Raw genomic sequence first — 19,820 nt, forward strand, 5'->3', positions numbered from 1 at the left:
ACGACTGTTCCAGGGATCTTTAGCAATAATTTTTGTTGTTGTTATGTGACATCAAGACAATTTATTTGGACAATGGAAAGGAGAACGGATCAGATCCAAGCCTTCCTCTTCCCCTTGAATAGATATTTCCTTGTGAACAGTGAGGGGCTGCAAACTGGTTCCTGAATCGATCTTTTCCCTCCTGGGAAATGTACACACAGCACCCAGTTGCACACAATGAAGCAGAAAGGAAAATCAAAAGGTCAGAGGCAGGGTTGGGAAAGGAAGCAAAGGTTACAAGGAACAGAGATTGTGAGAAGGACCAGAGACAAGATGCGATGGGACATATGTTGGTATAGACATGTGAGCACTGGGCATGCTGGCACTTCTGGAGAGAGAAGAGGGAACCACTGTAAAAGAGTAGAGCAAGATAAGCCCAAGGATAATAGAGAGAGAAAAAAGTTATCCTGTTTGTGGACTCTCTATGGGTATCTTGTTTGCCACTATGAGAAAAGGATGTGTAAGGATTCAACAGAGGTTTGGAAATCCAATTAATTTTCAGGATTTAGGCCCCTGGATTCTGGTTAACTAGTTCGGTATAGGTACTAACTCACTGTGGTCACTAAGACAGAATACAACTCGTGCATTTTAAACTGCTAATTAAATTTACACCTATAAGCAGAAAAGCCCTATTTGGCTCATTTGTCTGCAGAATCAACTGATTTGTGCAAATTATCACTAATTTGATTAATTTTGCCCAAATTGCACTAGTTGTTTTTGTGTGTGCATTTATGCAAACCAGCTGATGTTGCACAAATAGTACTAAATTCAGATAGTTTTCAGGTACTTATCTGCACAAATTATATTAGCAGTTTAAAAATTGCAAATCAAAGTCTGTCTTACAGATGGAAATCTGTGACCAGCCCTGCCTGCATTCTGACTCAGACCACAGGATCAGAAATAGAGAATCTGCCTAGTTCAAGCGACTTTGCTGTATTCCTACTGTGGGATCCATGAACTGGACTAAATAGTCCTTGCTCTAATCCAACAGGGCTTTCTTATGCTTTTAGATTTTCTTTTCAGTCAGAGGCATTCCAAATCTATCTGCCACTCCACAGCACTACAGTATTATCATTCTGCACAATGATTGGCATATGCTATCCCATCTGGCACAAAAATTAATCACTTGAAACTGTTTACTCTCTGATTGATACAGTGAGTCAGGATAATCTTTACTGCTGACAAATGCTGTATAATTAGCCCTTAGACTCCAAGGATGATGTTGTCAAAAGCATGGCCTAGTGTGGCAACTGCAACACATGGAAATATTCAGTGCTCTGACACAGTGAGAAGTCACGCATTGTTTGAATAGTTCTTGGGAACATCTTTTTGTAATGTATTGGCAGCACATTGAAATTGTTAGTGATTTGTTGAAAAATGTGGTATGGTTTGCTTCCCATAAAACAATGGATTTGAACTGTAAGTTTAATTTTTAAAAAACCATTAAAGTTGTTGCCTGGAGCTGCCAGAGTAATTGCAAAGCCCCCTTCCCCATGTGCTTGTTTCTTCTAGGCATGTCATAAGCGAAGCGGGCTGGAGCCAGCGTTCAGACTAGATGGCACAGGAGGCCCCTTCTGACGCGCTCTATTCCCGTGTTTCTACATTGGCCACATGCAGCTTCCTCTGTAGCCTGGTGCGAATCCACTACCCTGTTACTGCTTCTTTGGTGGCAAACCAATGCAGCCTGCTGGGCGAAGGTCTGGGAGGAAAAAAAAATAGCCTCCTGACATCTTGGTCCTTGTTAATCACACAACATGTGTGGTTGGGACTGTTTCATTTTTATGCAGATGTCAAAGAACATCAGCTCTTTCAAGTCAATGGCACAAAGGTATGTCAGGAACGGGGTCCAGTGAAGAGCTGAGTTGCATAAGAAACCTAATAAGTATGCAAAATAACCCCACACTGCCTGGAGTCCTTATTGTACTGTGCAAGTTGAATAAACATGTTAGTTACATGGCTTTTAAGGTTGTTGTTGGGTAGTCATAGAGTGAAATATTCACAAAGGTGAGTATTAAGTCCTTTTGTTTTTGTTTCTGTTAGAATCTCGAAAGAAATCATGATACAATAGTTTGACTTCTTGGGAGAATTGGTCAGAGGCTGAAAAGTCGTGTTTGAACCATTTGAAATAAAATACAAACATGAACTTCATGAGAAATAGCCATGCTTAAAGAGCAACCATTATCTCCTTGTATATACAATGCTCTATATGGATTTGTGTCTGATTTTGAATGTGTGTATGTGTGTATAGAGAGAGAGAGAGAGAGAGAGAGAGCGAGAGAGAGAGAGCATGTATATATATATATACAGAGAGAGAGAGAGGGTTATTTGTTTATGGGTCAAATTTAAGGATATAGAAGCACTTTTGAGTTTTCACTCTGGTACTTGCCTTCACAATGATGACAATTGTTTTGTTTCTTTACACCATTGTGATTCTGGCTAAGAGTCACTGGTACACTGGTTTGAATACACTGATGCATTGGAAATTAAGCATTAACAAATTATACTATAAATCTCTGCACTCCTTCTCAGCAAGGGGTAGTATAAAATATAACTAAAACAAGAACAAGAACAACTGTGGCCAAACCAAGAATTGCATACTAGCAATTGTAGTACTGCACTGGATATACCCCAGATTAGCAACAGATTTGATGATGTCATTTTTTCCCAACAAATAACAGCACAATTCTATAACTTCCTCCTTAGAAATAAGTCTTGTTGAGCTCAATAGTACCCATTTACTATATCCTAAGATTTACTACATCATAATGTAAGCCAGTATAGGATTTCTGACTTATGTGAATATTTCTTTTTGCCACCATTCCCATTCCCTTGCTAGTTACAAATGGTTTGATGATATTTCCATCAACTGGCTGATGCTTCTTTCTTCCCAAATTAGATCCCACACAACCAAGGGATCGCTACAATTGGAGCTTGTCAAAATACCACATAGCCACATGTAGAGATAGTTAAGAGATTATGCCAGTGGGGATAAATAAGAGTGAGGACAAGCAAAATCAATAAGCAAATAACAAGTGCAGAAAAATCACTGGAAGGAAGAAATTACATGAAAATAAAATGTTAGTATTCTGGGCTTGGCTCTAGGAATCACCAATATACATGATTAGATATACAAATGTGTCACCATAATGAGGACACACAACAATCATGGTATGCTAAGTGAGAATAAACAGTAGAATCAAGCTCAGCTTCTTCTGTAAGTGTGGGAATAGTACAAAGTGTAGCAAGAACATGTCTGAAGGAAATAATAGCTCTCTGCTGAGACAAAAATATTCTTCAGATAAGTTCCAAAACATAGCATCAAGTTTTTATGAGTCACTGCAGTAAGGCAACGCAAAAACCCCAGAAATGATTAGTTAGTCTTTACCACCATTTAATATTGTTTTCTAATAGGTAACTCTATATATGAAGTACAATTCTTATTTTCTTTCAGTGGACCATTAAAGGCTTGGTTTTTATCAGTGGACCAATACTTGTCTTTCCACTCCACTTCTTTCTTTAATTATGTTACCAACTAAATATATTCCACAGCACATGAAACATCACTCCTTTTAAATTCTCATTAAAGGTGAAAGATTTAAATGAATGCTTATTGCTGAACAGGAAAGAAATGCATCAGTCTCAAGTGTTTGTGTACTGACTTAACATGGTGTGCGTTAACTGGAAAACTGATATTGCCACAGTTCAAATCCAAGCCCAAACTCACAAATGTTTCTCTGCCAGTGCAAACAGAACTGTTGAAGCGAATGGCAAATGATTAGAACAAGTGCTGCATAATTCATGGTTCTAGTCAAAACTCTAAGTTACAGAGCAGCTACTTTCAAATGGGGATGGGGAATCATCCAGAAAGGCAGTGTAGAATATACCATCAGCACTTCTTGGTAGGGTGGAGAGAAACCTGCTTATGCTGTGCCAGGGCTCAGACACCTAAGCCCTCAATCCAAATCTGCAACATTTGCAAGAGAGTGGATTGTGGCGGCGGGGTGGGGGGGGCACTTCTGGGATCCTCATGCAGTGGACACCATTTCAAAAATGGGTTGCGTTTTTTTCCCCCTTGGCTGAATTGCTTCTATCTATTTTTAAATGATGTTTACTTGCATTGCTTCCAATGCAAGTAGGAGAGCTCATCTCTGCCTCGTGACAGCTGCTATTAGCTGCCCACCATGCCCCATGGGAATAGGCATGTGTCCTTTTCTGAAGAGGACAGTCTGTTTGAAGGGCTGTGAGAAGATGGCTTTTTCTTTGAAGGGCTGTCCCATTCGACTCCAGCTTCAAGATAAGGAACCAACTGGTGCCCATCCATAGTTAGCAAAAGGGGAGCAGGCTGAAGAGACAGGGTCACAGCTTTTCATACTCCTGTGAAATAATTATTTCTAAATTTGCTTTCGTGCATATAAATAGACATACATATAAATAGACATGCATACACTTAATGCAGATTTTCACCCTCATTTGTCCTCTTTTGGGTGGCACCTTTCCTCTTTTTTGACACTTTTTCACAGCTATCACTACAATTAATCAGATCCTCAAAACTTTCAAATAATTGCCTCCACCCCCCCGCCCCCCCCCCCCGCATCCTGCCCATTCTGGAGAAAAAATTTGTGAGAGAGAGCTTTTGGCTTAGCTTAATTTGTCTTAAAAATCTGAAAATGTGTATAATTAAGCTACAATTAAGCTATACATTAGGCCAGTATAATTACTTTGCTTGTTTCCTTTGTTATGGACTTCTACCAAACTTTTTTTGTATCACAAAGCCAGTCTAGCTGGTGAGTTCTAACATAATAAAGATTTCTATGGGGGGTGGGGGTGAGGGGGAAGCCTTTGTCCTGATCCGCTTGGAAAGAGGGTGGAAAGACTGGCTGCAACAGTTTCTTTGAGAGATATGCCATTTTGTCTGGATCCAAGCAGCTCATAATTTAGGCAAGGCCAAGGGTTGTGTATGCCCAGTGGGACTTCTGACTTTTCATCCCTGAACCAAAGTGCCAACTTGCCAAATCAAACACTCTTCTTGAGCTATGCCTCCAGGTTGTTAGTTGTGGTTGTCAGTGGCTTTCTCTGATTTGTCATGCAAAATATTTCTCATGTACTTTTTATTCCTCAAGCATGTATGCTATTACAAAATGCATCTGAGTGAGGAAATATATAAAAAAAAACAGTAACGCTAGTCAATTTTCTAGGGTTTAATAGTTACCTCTTGGAAAAAGGCCTTGAAGTATCTCTCAGGCAATAGCAATTTGTGGACCTGGAAGACCACTAAATTACATTTTTGAACCCTCTGTGAATATTTTATTCTAAGCTTCAGGGTTTTCCATTGTCTTTTAATGTACCAGCAGACTTCACTTTCTGAACTGGGTTTCTGAATGGAAACTATAATCAAATACTGAAGTATTTCTCAAAATACATGTTCCTTAATTATAAAACCTACAGACTGTATCCAGCAGTAGCGTCTGCTTAACAGAATGTAGTGCTACTTAGGCAAGTCAGAACATCTGATTCATACCAATTCTCCATAGCCACTTAAGCCACCCCATGACTCCATGAAAGCTGCTTCTAAGTGTTGTGTGTATTCTCTCTAACAGACTGAGATACTGCATGGAGCTCTGTGGAAGTTAGAGACTGACAAAAATCAGGTGCATTGATCTAAACAAGTGGAAACTGTTTCTGTGAAGACAAACTCACCACTGCTGAGGATATGAAGGATGGTAGCCACCCCAGCCTATGGATATGAATGCATATATAAAAGCTCTGCACAGAAGAATGCCAGTGAATTCATGACAATCATGTGTGAGGTCGTCCGCTGTGGTTTCACTCTCTTTCTTATATTCTGCATTTCCTGTTTTGGTTATATGAACAGGGCTTGGAAGTTGAGAGCCTTGTGGATTTGGCATATCCTCACCTAGTGTCCTGGCCACAAAATGTGTATTTCCTCTCCTCCCAAGTCATGTCACCAACTGTGGAAGTGAGTCCCACCATGAAATGTAATGTGGTGGCTGGGAAGATGATAGGCCAGAGGGAAAAGTGGAAGAATCACTTTTTCCTAAAGTCACAGCATTCTCTGTGCCCTTGGTGGAAGGATGCCCAGCATCCTATGGGTCATCAGATACCTTCTGTAGAGCCATAAGATTGTTCTCCTAAAATGATTAGGAGAACAGGAAGAGGGAAATAATCAGAGAAAAAGTGAAGGGAACGCTTACTATTGAACACCCTGAGAACAGTCCGTCTCTATAGTACAACATGTCAAGTTGATATGCACATACAGAGAGAAAAAAGCTACTGTAATTAAGTGATTTAGTAAATGTCAGTACAATAGATTTATTAGTTGAGGGTACTAGTAGTTTTCTTAATAGATTTAAATTAAGAAATAAACGTAAATAAACTATTCACATTTTATTACACATATTTCTTATTTAGAACACACCAAGTATGAGAAATGTATCTTAAGTAGAAAAATATTGTCCATAGCTACAGATTTAATAAGAATGCAAATGAAGGTGGAATGCAAAGATTTCACCATGTTGCACAGAAGTGCTACATTTTGCATTACTGCAAAATAACAGCCTTAAAAGTAATTGTGGTGCTATTTTAATTGTGACATCCAATGTTTGTTTCTCAGAAGAAGGCCTCACTGAGTTCCATGGTGTCTGGAACTATGTGAGGCCAGAAGCATCTGAAAAAAATGAATACGGTGAATGTGGCTGGAATCCCAGAAGAAGGCACTTAGCTCCACCACCTGACAATATTTGGCTAGAGCAACTAGCCTCTATTGCTGCCGCATCCTGGTAAGCTTGTGGGGGAAGAGAATGGAGCAATCATGGCACCATGGAAGGGGAGAAAATGGAGCATAGTTGGAGAAAGCAAGGCTCTGTCACTAGAGTAGGTAAAGTAAAATATGAGGCAGGGAGTCCTTGAGAACAGCTTGCCAGGAGCCCCTGTTACCTGGCAAAGTAGCTGATTATAATTTTGACTGTCATTTATTAGACTGATCATAACAACAGAACGACAAAGGAAAATGGCCCCATGGTCCATCCAGTCCATTCACATGGTGGCACACCAGATGTCCACAAGATCCCTCAGGATGGGTACAAGTGTTTCACCTGCCCAGCTCCCTCAGCAACGCAAGGATACCACCTTGTGATGGAGATGGAAGCACACAGCCAACAAGGTTAGTAGCTGTTGACAAAAGCCAGTGCACTGTAGTGGTTAAGTGTGTGTGTCATTGTTGTAAGCCGCCCCGAGGCTTCGGCGAATGGGGCGGCATAAAAATGTTTTAATAAATAAATAATAAATAAATAACTGGTGGCCGCTGCCACTTCACGTGGCAGCAAATTCCATAGTTTAACTATACACCGTGTGAAGAAGTACTTCCATTTATCTGTTCTGAATCTCCCACCAATCATGGGATGACGCCAGGTTCTAGCACTATGGGAGAAGGAGAGAAATCCCTCCCTCTTCACTTTAGCCACACCAGGCTTAATTCAAAATGCTTCTACCATTTCTCCCTTTGCGTGCCTCTTTTCTAAGCCAAACAATCCCAGTTCCTCATATGGAGTTCCTCCAACCACCAATGTTGTTGCCCTCCACTTTTTCCAATTCAATAATATCCTTTTTCAGGTGTAGTAATCAGAGCTGTACATATCCTAAGTGCAGTCACACCAAAGATTTGTATAAGAGGAGTACAATCTTGACAGTTTAATTTTCAATTCCTTTCCTTATTAGTTTGCCTAATTAAGTTTGCCTTTTGCACAGCAGCTGCACCCTGTCTTGACATTTCCCTGAGCTGTCCAATATGCCTCCAAGATCATTCTTGATCATTCACTGCTAGCTCAGACCCGATAAGCGTATTCTTGAACTTGTGGGGGGTACCCCAACATGTATTACTTTATTTTTGCTTACACTGAACTGCATTTGCCATTTTGATGCCCCTTTTCCAAGCTTGAAGAGATACCTTTGGAGCATCTCACAATCCCTTTTGGTTTTAATTACCTTAAATGAGGTAATTTCTGTCATTAGCAAACCTGGCTACTTCACCACTTATTCCTAATTCCAGATCATTTATGAATAAGTTTGAAGAGTGTTGGTCTCAATGAATCACCCTGTTGGAACCCACTGCTTTCATCTCTCAAGTGGGAGAAATTACCATTTGTACCCACTGGGAACTAAGCCCGCAAGCTGCATCCATTGTAAAGGCATCTCCTGAATGAATAAGCCAAGATTCCTTTGATTTAAAAGATGCTCTCAGGTGTAGCTAAAGAATAGTTCTGACCTCTGTGATTCAATAAAGTCACATAATTCTATGCCATAATTCACAAAGCGAAAGCTGGAAAATATAAGACCATGAAGGGATTCTGAATGAATTAGACTGAACAGAAGCTCGATCAAATTTGTTCTCTGTGTGCTTTAATAATACTTAGGGAATAATAACAACTACACAGTAAGAGAAATATATTTGGTTGAGTTCCATTATTTACATTTTATGGCCATAAATGCTGTCTTACATCATCTGACCCTTGAGCTCAGTTTAGTTTACCCTGACTTGCAGCAGCTCTCCAGGATTTCAGACAGAAGTTTGGAGATGCTGGAGACTGAACATCTGACCATGCCCACGCAAAGCAGCTGCCCTGCCACTAAGTTATAGCTTTAGTTAACATTTGCCAAATATACTGGAACTGTGTCTAGGTGGAGTCTAGCTACCATGATCAATGCAATAAGTAATGCCCTGGTATAGTGCCCTAATGCATGAGCAATGGAGCAATAAAGCCCCCAAAAGTATATCTGGGCAAGGAGGTATTTCCATTTTGAGCTGAATCTTACTTGGGAAATAAACTCCCAAAGTAAGAGTTTTGAAAAAAGAGAGATGTTGATTTCTTAGTGAGGCCTTTATAACCAGTCTATGAGTTTTCTTGAACCCTGCTGTGAATTCAATAATTGCAATACAGATATATGCAGGGTAAGAAAAACAGACCATAACATTGCAGTTCTGTGAGGTTTTAGAGGCATAAGCTCCGTTGGCACTAAGCAGTTAGTCTTATGTATTTCCAATAAAGCAGATTCATCTAGGTTTCTTTGTACTATAAAAGCATGAAGTTTCCTTTTCTGCTGCAGCTAATACATTTTATTTTAGATCAACATTTGAGTACACAAAAGAAAAATGATGTTGGCCTACTCTCTAAGCCTTATTTCTGGGCTCAGCTAGAGATGGGTGAGCAATCTGTTTATATTGCATTTTAATACAAGCTTAACTAAATTTGCTCTTTGAAACCATAATGCAAACTGAAACTCAGGTTTATCAGAATTCACACTGCTCTCGATTTTGCAATGGAGTTACCCAATTAAATAAATGTGCTAAAATTTGTATATTAACATTAACATTAAAGTGTAATGTTTAGGAAAATGCTTAGCAAAATGTGTATATTAGACAAAAATGCATAAACAAGCATGCATTAGGACAAATGTGCCCTCCAAAATTTCTCAGCTTTCATGCAAACTTTAAAAAAAAGTCTTAAATTCAGGACAAAGGAAACAAATGAAACAGTGGATGCATTTCCAAATTTGGAAACACCAGACTTGAGACAGGGAAAATAAGAAACTGGATGAAACCAAAATTGTCAGTTTTGTTCATTCCTTTTGTTCAGCCTTACATCTTAGATATTTGAACTTATGAAAGACCTGTAACTTGAAACATACAAAGTCCAGTGATTCCATTTCTTCTGTGTAGAAAAAGTATAAACCATGAGTATGCTTTCCTTTAAATTTCACTTGCAGTGCAAATGGGTATCACTCAAAGGGGAGAAAATAGTTTTACAGTTTAAAATTGGCTCAATTTTGCAAATGATTGCTTTGATTTGAAGTTAAATTTACAGGTACTCATCAACTGGACATGTCAGAAGTTTTTCCAGAGGGTATCCATTTTAGTCTACCCCACCCCACCCCCAAAAGGGGATTTGTGGTACCATAGAAGATGCTAATCTTATTGGTGCTACTGGTCCATGCTGTACTAAATCTTTTCAAATCCTGCACTAAAACCCCCAGGGTGTTTATCCTCTTAAGAGCATTCCTATGACAGGTGTTCTCCTAATGTGCCATCAAAGCTCAGTGGGAGCCACTGGGGCTTTGGAAACCATCAGTAACATTCTATAAACAGATGAAACCGATTCATAGTTCTAAATTTCTTCAGCATAGCAAACGGAGAGAAAACTGCCTTAGAAGTAAATATTAAAATTATCTAATGTCCAAAATCCAATCTAAGTCCTATGTAGAGTAGATCTATTGAAATGAATGGAAATTAAGTTACCCAATTCTATACACACATAATTAATTGCCACTATTTTAGCATTTTTCTTTCCTTTTGCAGATTATTTTCTATGAAGTTAAGAGAAATGTGAGTAATGGAATATAAATGACTGTGAGATCCCATACGTACACAGTCTGCTCAGAAGTAGGCCCCACTGACTGCAACAAGGCTTACTCCCAAGTAAGTGTATATAGAATCACAACCCACGCCAGAGATGGAACTGTGCCACTTTTCACTAATTAGATGCCAGACCAAGTGCCATAGATGCCACAAAACATGCACAACTGCATTCTGCACTGGAATGTACATATCTGAGGAAAGTATTGCTTCTAATAAGAGCACAAAATGCAGAATCATGACTACTTCAAATGCAATTACCCACAGCAACAGTATAACCTTAAGAAAGGGCATGTAGCCAGCACACTTTACACAAAAAAACATACCCCAGAACTTTTCAATATGCAAAAACTGGTTTAATAGAACTGTCCTTTGAGAGACTTAGTAAAACTAAGATTGGGAATCAATATACTTTAAATAAATCATATCAATTCTGTGCATGCATTATTCAAGCTATCTTGTTATTTTTTTGCTAAGCAAACTAGGCATACATATATTTGTGCCTATCTCCATAAATTACATATATCAGTTCTAGCAGTTGCACATACATGCAGTACTGTAGAGCTGAAATGGACCAGTCATTTCATATGCGTGAGAAAACGTTCAGGAATGTATGAATATGAATAAATAGCTTCTTTTCATTTGCATAGCCTGCTGAATATAAGAATTCATTTTCTTCATTGCTTTCGAAATCTTGACTTTACCATTTTTGTCCTTTTCTATTATTTCTTCAGCCAATTTAGATTTTTTACAAACATCATGAATTTAACAAACAACAGAAAAGAAAACATACATCAGTAGCAAAAGCCTCAATCTGGCTCATCTGTTAACCACTTGTCCCGTCACTGCGCTTACCATGCATTCCTGACCCAGAGCTAGCTTGCTAGCAAGCCAGTTCCATGCATGGAAAGCTACAACTGGCAGAAGAGAGAGCCTGCTCTTGCTAGCTTGCAGTAGCCAGCAAGTGGAGTGTTTGTGGCAAATCATGCTTTGAGAAGGAGTGGAGATCAGGGGGTTTTCTAGCAAAGCTTACAATAGGGATTTTTAAAAAAAGCATGGTGTGTCCCTTACTGTGGTGTGGATGTGTCCCTTACTTTATGTCCTGGCTGGTGCAGTCTCGCTAGGCTCGGGATGTGGCAGTGGGTCAACCTTTCCACTGTTTCAGAACCTCCAAGAGTATTTATCTGCTTGGCTGCCATCTTTTGGACACCTTCCTAGACATAAACCCCATTGAGCTAAGTGAACATGCACAGGCATGCAGAACTAGTGACAATTTACTTTTGAGCAAATCTGAATGAAATGGCAATATAATCCATAAATAAAGGTTTGTATATACATCCAGGTTTGATCACCCACCTCTCATTTGAGTCCTTGTCAGTTAGGGTTTCACATAGCGATGGGAAAACCAGTGATTTTCAAGCTTTCACAGATTCTCTGAAAATCACTTTGAAGATCATTTCAGCTTACTCCTGCTTTCATTTTTGACCCCCCTCTCCATTTTGACCTGTTTTATATGCATGGGGAAAGTGCTCATTTATGCCTGCTTTTCAACAATGCATACATTTTCCATTTCCATTAAAGTATGAAAATGCATGAACACAAACATACAGTATATATATTTAAATATACTTTATATAATGTACATTAAAATACTCATTTTTGGAATACACTCACAAATATGGGAAATGGCAGTCATTTCTTGGGAAAAACTGCTCCTGATCATGTTCATGTTTGAGACTCTAAATGAGTCATTACATACTTTGCAAACAGTACCTGTTCCCTTCCACAGATCCCACATTTCCAAAAAGAATGCACTTTATATACATAAATAAATACTCTCAACTCTGATGGCATTTCATGCAGTAAGTAATCCTCTTTGTTAGAGATGGCCATCACTAGCCAAGGGAAGCTAACCTGTCAGAGGCTCAGTAAGCACAGGTACTCTTGAGGCATAAGACAATGCGGACAGTGACGCAGACTAAGCCACAATTTATAACCCAGGAGTGGACCAGGTGTGACCTGAAGCCAAGCCCCATCGGCACTCATCTATGCCCTGACTGGCTGTCATGGGGGACACCTTGGCCAATCACCCAGACTGCTGGGAACACCTCAGTGAGCGGCCTCAGATGCTGGCACTACCACCTGCTGGTTCTCTGCTGATCACTAGTCTAGGATCTTTTGCTTCTGGGTTGTGTGTGACAGGGATAGAGGGAGGATAATAATTCCTCTTCCCTAAATGGCACCCCTGCTTTCCAAGTACTGGGCTGGAAGATGATACAGCCACACACAGTCCAACTACCATGTCAGAAATATATTATTATATTCAATAATTAGCATTTGCTCATTAAATATTAGAGCTCAGCTCTTTTAATAATCTTGGCTTCATTTGTTAGTGATCACTTCAACTGAACCATCTAATCACAAGATTTAGTAATATGTTAATTGCATTTTAGCAAGGAAATGGTCTTTAGTCATGAGGATGCATTATTGATGTGAATGGTCCCACCATAAATCAGCGAGTTGCAAATCAGCATTTCGTTCTTTCTGTACAGTTTGTCCTGGGAATGGGGTGGGGTGGGGAGGAGAGCTTGATTTGTTTAATTTTATTTTTGAAGAATTCATCACTTCATATTAAATTAGCAGATTGTTACTGGCAAGTCATGGCTGTAGGACTTGCCATGATGTATTGATCCAGCAAGCATGCTTCAGGATCATTTATAACTTACATTGTGCTTAGCTTGTAAGGAATTTTTAATTTATCAAGTGCTGCAGATATGAAGCACATAACAGTATATCCTGCTTCCAGGAGTTATTTGCAGATTTTATTTTTATTTTTTTTTGGCAGGGGGTTGCTGGTTTTTGTCCATGCAAATGCACTTCCTGGAAAGAAAAAGTAACTAGCCATACATTTCTGGGGGAATATCGTTGTGGGATTTATTTTTGACATTGTTGAAATCAGGGCAATTGTTCCTAATTACCAAGTTTATTTATGTACTTCTGGTTTCCACAAATTTTCACTCCATATGAGTGCAAATCTGGGAATAGTCTTTGTGGGCAGAAAAGAGCTCAGAATTGTGCATCTAGAGAGAGCAATACTCCTATGGGTTTACAATGTATGGAACACAAATGTTACTAAGCTTCACCAAACTGTTACTATTGTGTATCAAAGTATGGCAGGCATCGCATCAGGCAGTGGTGGTGGGCAGAGATGGTACACGAAGAAGAGATGTAGCACCTGTGTACAATATCAGCGTGGACAAGAGGAGTTTTAAATTAAATACTCCAAAAGGGTGGAGTATTTTATTATCTTTCCTATGGCCAGTGAAAGTTCTGAGCTTAGAAGAGCAAGAAAAAGGCAATCGGATTTGTTCTGGCAGGTGTCCAGGTGTCCATTTTGAAAGAGGACAATCCTCTGTTCAAAGGGGCTATCCTGGGTTCTATTTGAAGGGCTGACCTGACTGGTACTTAGTTAAAAATAATGAATTTGCATCCAATTTGCACCTACACAGCCTTTCTCCATGGTCATAGTTCTCCATGGCAGGAAAACAGAAATTTCTCTCCTAAATAATTATATCTAAATTTGCATATGTTCATATGACTCTGCATGTGTAGATGTTAAGCAGAAAGTTGTCATCTTTGTCCTTTTTATGGGTATCCCTTTCCTCCTTTTTGTTCATTCCTAAGAAGCCATCTTAGTCTATGCAGAAAATATGATGACCAGCAGCACAGATTCTGAGAGAACAGGATAATATCTTGCTCTCATGCCTGGCATTAAGGAAAGATGAGAGAATATTGCTGGGCAGGAGCACATCTGCCGTTTAAGCCAGCTTGCAGCCATGGATGTCTGGATGAAGTGCCATCTCATTTTGGCACAGACAAGGGAGGGGCCATCTGGGAGAGTACGAAATCTTCCTCCGACTCTAAGCTGGTTAGGAAATGCTTTGTGGCCCTAAGTAGAGGGATTTATCCCAGCCTTTTGGAGAGACACCATCCCCAAACAATTCTGGTTTCTATATTGGTCAATAATTCAGGGAGAACCAGGCACACTCCTCTGATGATCAAACAGGAAAATCATTTTGTTGGAAATTAAATGGGTTTCACTAAATTTAAATTAAAGTGCATTGATAAGGACAGTGGAGAAAAGAGCATTGATTAGGTGAAGGTTTTCTAGACATTATGGAAAAGGAAACCTCCCACTCTTACCTGGACAAAAGATTTATTCATGGAAATGTCTTAGTTCATTATTCTAGCGAATACATTCTGAGCTGTGAAATAAACCATCATTGATCTTGATGTATCATTATCATTATTATTATTTTTGATAATAGTTTTAACATAATTCCATAATAATGCATACTAAGGATGATTAAATATCTCACACCAATGAAAACTGGCAGCAGGATTGAAGGACAAATAAAAACAAATTAATGTTTATATCTATATTAGCAACATTAAAATTAAGGAAGTGAAAAAGGGAGGTAGTTTAAAGTCACCTTGAGTTCTCTGCCACAAAGGTGGCATTGAAAAGTAATTAATGAAATAATTACTGACTTGAAATGCACTGAAAAGGAAAATACAATCAGCTTCAGATGTGAACTTGGTCACTGTAATTGTTCACAACAGTCGACTCCTTCAGATTCAGAAGGGGGTTATTCAGAGCTTCCAGATTACATGAACTATGCCACTGGGGGAAATGTTTCTTACATTTGCAAATATAGGGCTGAATCATGCAGGGTGAGTAGATGGAAGATTTGTTCTGGAAAGCCATGTGTGTCAGAATGACATATCTTTCACTCTGCCTTATATATAACATTTTAATAAATACAGCATTTTATATATTTTTCCTGATGAAGAGATGAACTTGAAATATAGAACATTTAGGACTAGATTGAAATTTAGTCATAGTAAACCTATCAAAATCACTGGGACAAGTAAGTCATTTCTATCCTATGGCACAAGTCTAACCTTATGCAGGTTTAGATAGAAAGGTGGTCTACAATTTCCAGTATGTTGGGACATTTGGAGTTGTAAGTGTTACTTCCTCCTGGAAGTTTGGGTCACCTTGTTTCCATTTCTGCATGTGAGCATCACTGTTTTTTCCAGTCAGAGATATTGGACTTGTCCGGCTGCTGCAGCCATTATCAGAGGGACTTTTGTCACATCCTGCAGATATTCTTCTGGCAGGAAGAAGGCCTTTTCTGTGACCTTTAAGTCTTTGATCTAGATGCTAACTTGAAGTCTGCAATCTAGGTCCTGTTCTTCCTCCTTAGTGTTCTTCATCATTAAATCAGATTTGGACTGGGCAGCCCTTCAGAGAGAGGATACCTTCAAACAGGGTATTGCCATATCTCCAAAGCAGAAGACAATCCTCAGTAAAGTAGGACTCCTGGCCATCCTAATGAATGGCCTTGATTCAGCAACAGACTGTGCCTGAGAAAATAAACTCTGTCTCCATGTAACAGATGGTCTGTGCTGTCACACTGACAACAGAGGAACATTAGAATTGCTTTGCTGGATCAGACCAGCATCCATCTAGTCCAGGATTCAGTTCCAATAACAGCCAGCCAGAGGCCTTTGGAAGCTCACACACAGGACCGAAAGGTGGTCGCCATTCCCATGAACTGGTTATCACAGAAGACTGCCTTTGCAAAGGCTTATTCTATTTGCTACCAGAATTGATAGCTGCTGATATAGATCCATGTGGATTTATCCAACCCTTGACAAAACCATAGAACAAAGGGGTCATTGCCACAGCTTGTGGGAGCAACCAAACTCTTCTGTGAGAAATATTTGCTTGCATTTGTTCTGAATTTACTTCACATCAATATCATAGGGTTTACTTGCCCCACTACAGTCTGAGGAAGGGAAGAAATAACACTCTATTCCAGCAATCCACATCATTCATACTTTTATAAACCTCTATTATATTTTTGTTAGTCATCTTTTTTCATAAGCAATAAACCTGCAGCTTCTTTAGTGTTTGTTATTTTGCTGCCTTTGCTACCTTTTCCAATACTGTGATACTCTTTCAGATCTAACATGCTCAGAAGAGTTGGTTGGATCCAGATTTAAGTGTTTGCAAATGAGGTGGCAGAAGAGAACTTCTCTGCTCCCTCTTCCCTATGGCAGTCCCTCCAAACCACTGAATGTGCTACAAAGAGACTCAAGGGACCTGTTCAATGGGCTGAATTTCAGTACAGGGAGATAATGTAAAGGTGTAGGAGAACCACCTTCTTAAAGGTATAGAACAGGGGTCTCAAACTCAACTTACCTGGGGGCCGCTGGAAGTAGAGTCTGGGTGAGGCTGGGCCACATCAAGTATTCCGCCACCACGGTGGTGGTGGGCCGCTCATCCCGCGGCCGGCCCGGGCGCCGCTGGCGCTTTGAAGGCCGCAGGGCCCCTCCCCCGTGCCCCGCCCGTCCCGGCAATTGGCCCGCGGGCCGCGAGTTTGAGACCCCTGGTATAGGAGGAGGAGGAGGAGGTAGTTCTATGGATAAAGCTCTTCTACTGACAGAGGTCAGACCCTGGATCCAGTCCACTGTTCTCAATGTGAACTCACTATGCATTTATAAGCCCTTTTCTACTGTAGTGTTGTTTCTAATAATTCCTAGCAATGAATTTGGTTTGCTTGTTCTGCTTCATGGCAATCCCACTGCCTTTAGACCACAATTCCAAGATCTCTTTCCCAGATAGTCAAAGCCAGCACAGACCTCATCAGTATCCATGTGAAGCTCATACTTCTTGGCTCCATGTCCACCACTTTGCATACATTCACTTACACTGATTAAATTAATTTGGGTATTATACTGTGCTACTCATCACTTCAGTGGGTATGAGGAAATGGAACCTGGACTTGGTCTCCTCCTTCTGCCAGGCTGGCAGATATTATTGATGCAAAGGCACACAGACAGTGTAAATCCAAACTCTAAATTGCATTGATGTTCTCAACTCATGTTTACAAGTTTTCTTGCTGGGAACATGGCTGCACAATCCAGAAGTCTTCAGAAGAGATCGTTTCTATTTTAGGCCATACCTACCTGCTGATGTTTCCACAACATCAGAGGTATTTCGGAGACCCATGAAGTCGAACTGATAGAGTCTCCAAGATTTCTGGTCTGCAGCTTCTACTGAGTTCTTTCTCCATCTGTAAATCATTTCTTCTTGAGGATAGCCATCTGTAAGTTAAAAGCCTTTATCAAATATGTGGTAAAAATGACAGTTAAACATGTATATTAGCTTTTACTCAGACTTCTAGTGCAATTCAGTGAAATAAAAGTTCAGTAAGAAACTTAAAGTTTCCCTGAGAAATTTCCTTAGAAAAACAGATTCAGTGGCTCTTCAACACTATTGAAAATAAAAAGGATTGACTTATATATGTATTAAAATCCATAGTGGTCTGCTATAGAGATAAAGGATGCAGTTTATTTTTTAAAAATCATAATGATGAAAAACAACTTTTGAACCAAATAAACTTAATTTCTATGCTACCAGAGTTGCCACTTAAATTTGTTATGATGGTTCTGGAGTTAGAAGTGCTGCTACTGACAGCACTGTGCCAAAGATCCACAGAATCCATCCCTTTAGCAGCAGGAGCCTCCTCTTGTTCTTGGCCATGTCCTAGAAAGAGAGCCAAGGCAAGAGGATGTCCATACAGGTTTGTAGAAGAAAGGCTGCACAACTGGCAACCTTCTTCTGCATCGTGTACAGCACAAATAAAGCCTGCTGCATGTGACACAGAGGAGGGACACACTTGTGTGACATCCTGGCAAATGTCATGTGAATGCTTGGGTGTGCCTGCCAGGCAGTTGGTCTCATGGCTGCCACAAAGTGGACCAGAGTCTGGGGAGGCAATCCAATGTATTCCCACCTGCAAAATAGATTTCCCGCACATCCCTTTCTCCTGATGCTCTTGGTTGAATGTCTCCCTGGATTTTGCTTTAAATTACCTGTGTGTTGAGGCCCAGCAGTAATAGTCTCGCCAGTGCTTCTTGCCAAATGTTTTTTTTTAACTTATGCATGCATGTCTCTGAACGTACACAAAGGGAGATGTTGACTCCTCTCTGACATTCTTCACCCAAAGCTTTCCTCATGAATCCTTTTGCACCTGTCCTTGAGGGGAGGAACACTGTGGCACTGAGCATGCCTGCACTCCTCTCTCAGGGAACCCATGTAGGCCACCTTATAGCTGTGACAACGGACTATTGGGTCCACTTCCTCAGGAGGCAGAGACTCACCTCTGTTAGCCTCTCCATCTCTAAATCTCCACCCCCGAGATGTTATTGCTCTCTCCCATTCCCATGGGTGGGTTGACCAGGCCCCACAACCACCCTTGAACTCACCTCCCCGATAGCAGGCACAGATAGGTACCCAGGGACTGCAACGTGGACTGAGTCCATTTCAACAATCATCTTGTTCTCAAAGTCTAAGCTGTCAGTCCCGCCAAAATGGTTAGGCTCCTGTGAGCACCCCTGAGGCTTGTGAGAATGTGCATGCATATATGTAATGTTGAGTGGAAGACTGGAGATTTCTCCTGGCCTGTTCATGTTTTCAGGGACATCTCTAGGTCCAGTGCCATCCTACATATGCTTGATCAGAGGTAAACCACCATGAGTTCAGTGGAGCATGGGCCTAACCTCTAGCTATGATGAAATACGGGGACTTCCTACATGCCACAAGGACACCTCTGATAATTGCTTAGACCTTCTTTAAACTACACATTTACTGCCCCTTCATTTTTGATAATGCCCTAAAGGTCAACTCAGTGTTGGGAACATTATGGAAATCAAGCAAAAGCACATCCTAAAACTGCCAGCAATATAACATAAAGACTCCTACAGTCTCCTGCAATTCTTGGGGGGGAGGGCTTCATATGCCAAGAGTTCCCTCAAAATTTGGCGCTAGCCTTGCCACAGAAGTTCCTCAGAACAGGTTCTTTATTTGAGACAAACAACAATACTGATTTTGCAAATGGCAGTTTAGCCATGCAATTCTAAGATCCTTCTCACATGCAGTATTGTTGAGCCAAGTAGCCCCCATCTTGTAAGGATGCATTTGGTTTCTTGTATGAATTTTGTGCTTTATAAGGTAAGCAGCCTTGGGGAGACTTAGTTTCCAAGGCAGCTAAGACATGCATTAGATAAATAACTGTGCATGATGTATATTAACCTTGGAATATTGGGATTTGGTTGGGATCCTGGTATAAAGCCTTCTAGAATAGCACAAAGCACTCTGGCTATTATGTATGCTCTACATATTCTATTTATTAGTGACAAAGATAAAAGAGGAAGCAAGTCTTGATTCCTCTTTAGTTAAATAAAGTTATTGAGCTTTAAGAGTGGGTGAAGCACAGTGAAC

The 19,820-nt window shown here is 40.2% G+C and overlaps 1 protein-coding gene across 1 annotated transcript in view; it reads right to left on the reverse strand.

The window, feature by feature from the left end:
* The window catches only part of GABRG3 (gamma-aminobutyric acid type A receptor subunit gamma3), a 325,098-nt gene that overhangs the window by 26,979 nt on the left and 278,299 nt on the right, over positions 1-19,820 (reverse strand). Inside the window, exon 6 of the mRNA XM_044449822.1 lies at positions 17,504-17,641. Coding sequence (XP_044305757.1) covers positions 17,504-17,641 — 138 coding nt within the window. The remainder of the gene's footprint in view (positions 1-17,503; positions 17,642-19,820) is intronic.

The sequence above is a fragment of the Varanus komodoensis genome, unplaced genomic scaffold (genome assembly GCF_004798865.1).
Source record: "Varanus komodoensis strain SLA01 unplaced genomic scaffold, ASM479886v1 scaffold1, whole genome shotgun sequence".
Taxonomy (NCBI): domain Eukaryota; kingdom Metazoa; phylum Chordata; class Lepidosauria; order Squamata; family Varanidae; genus Varanus; species Varanus komodoensis.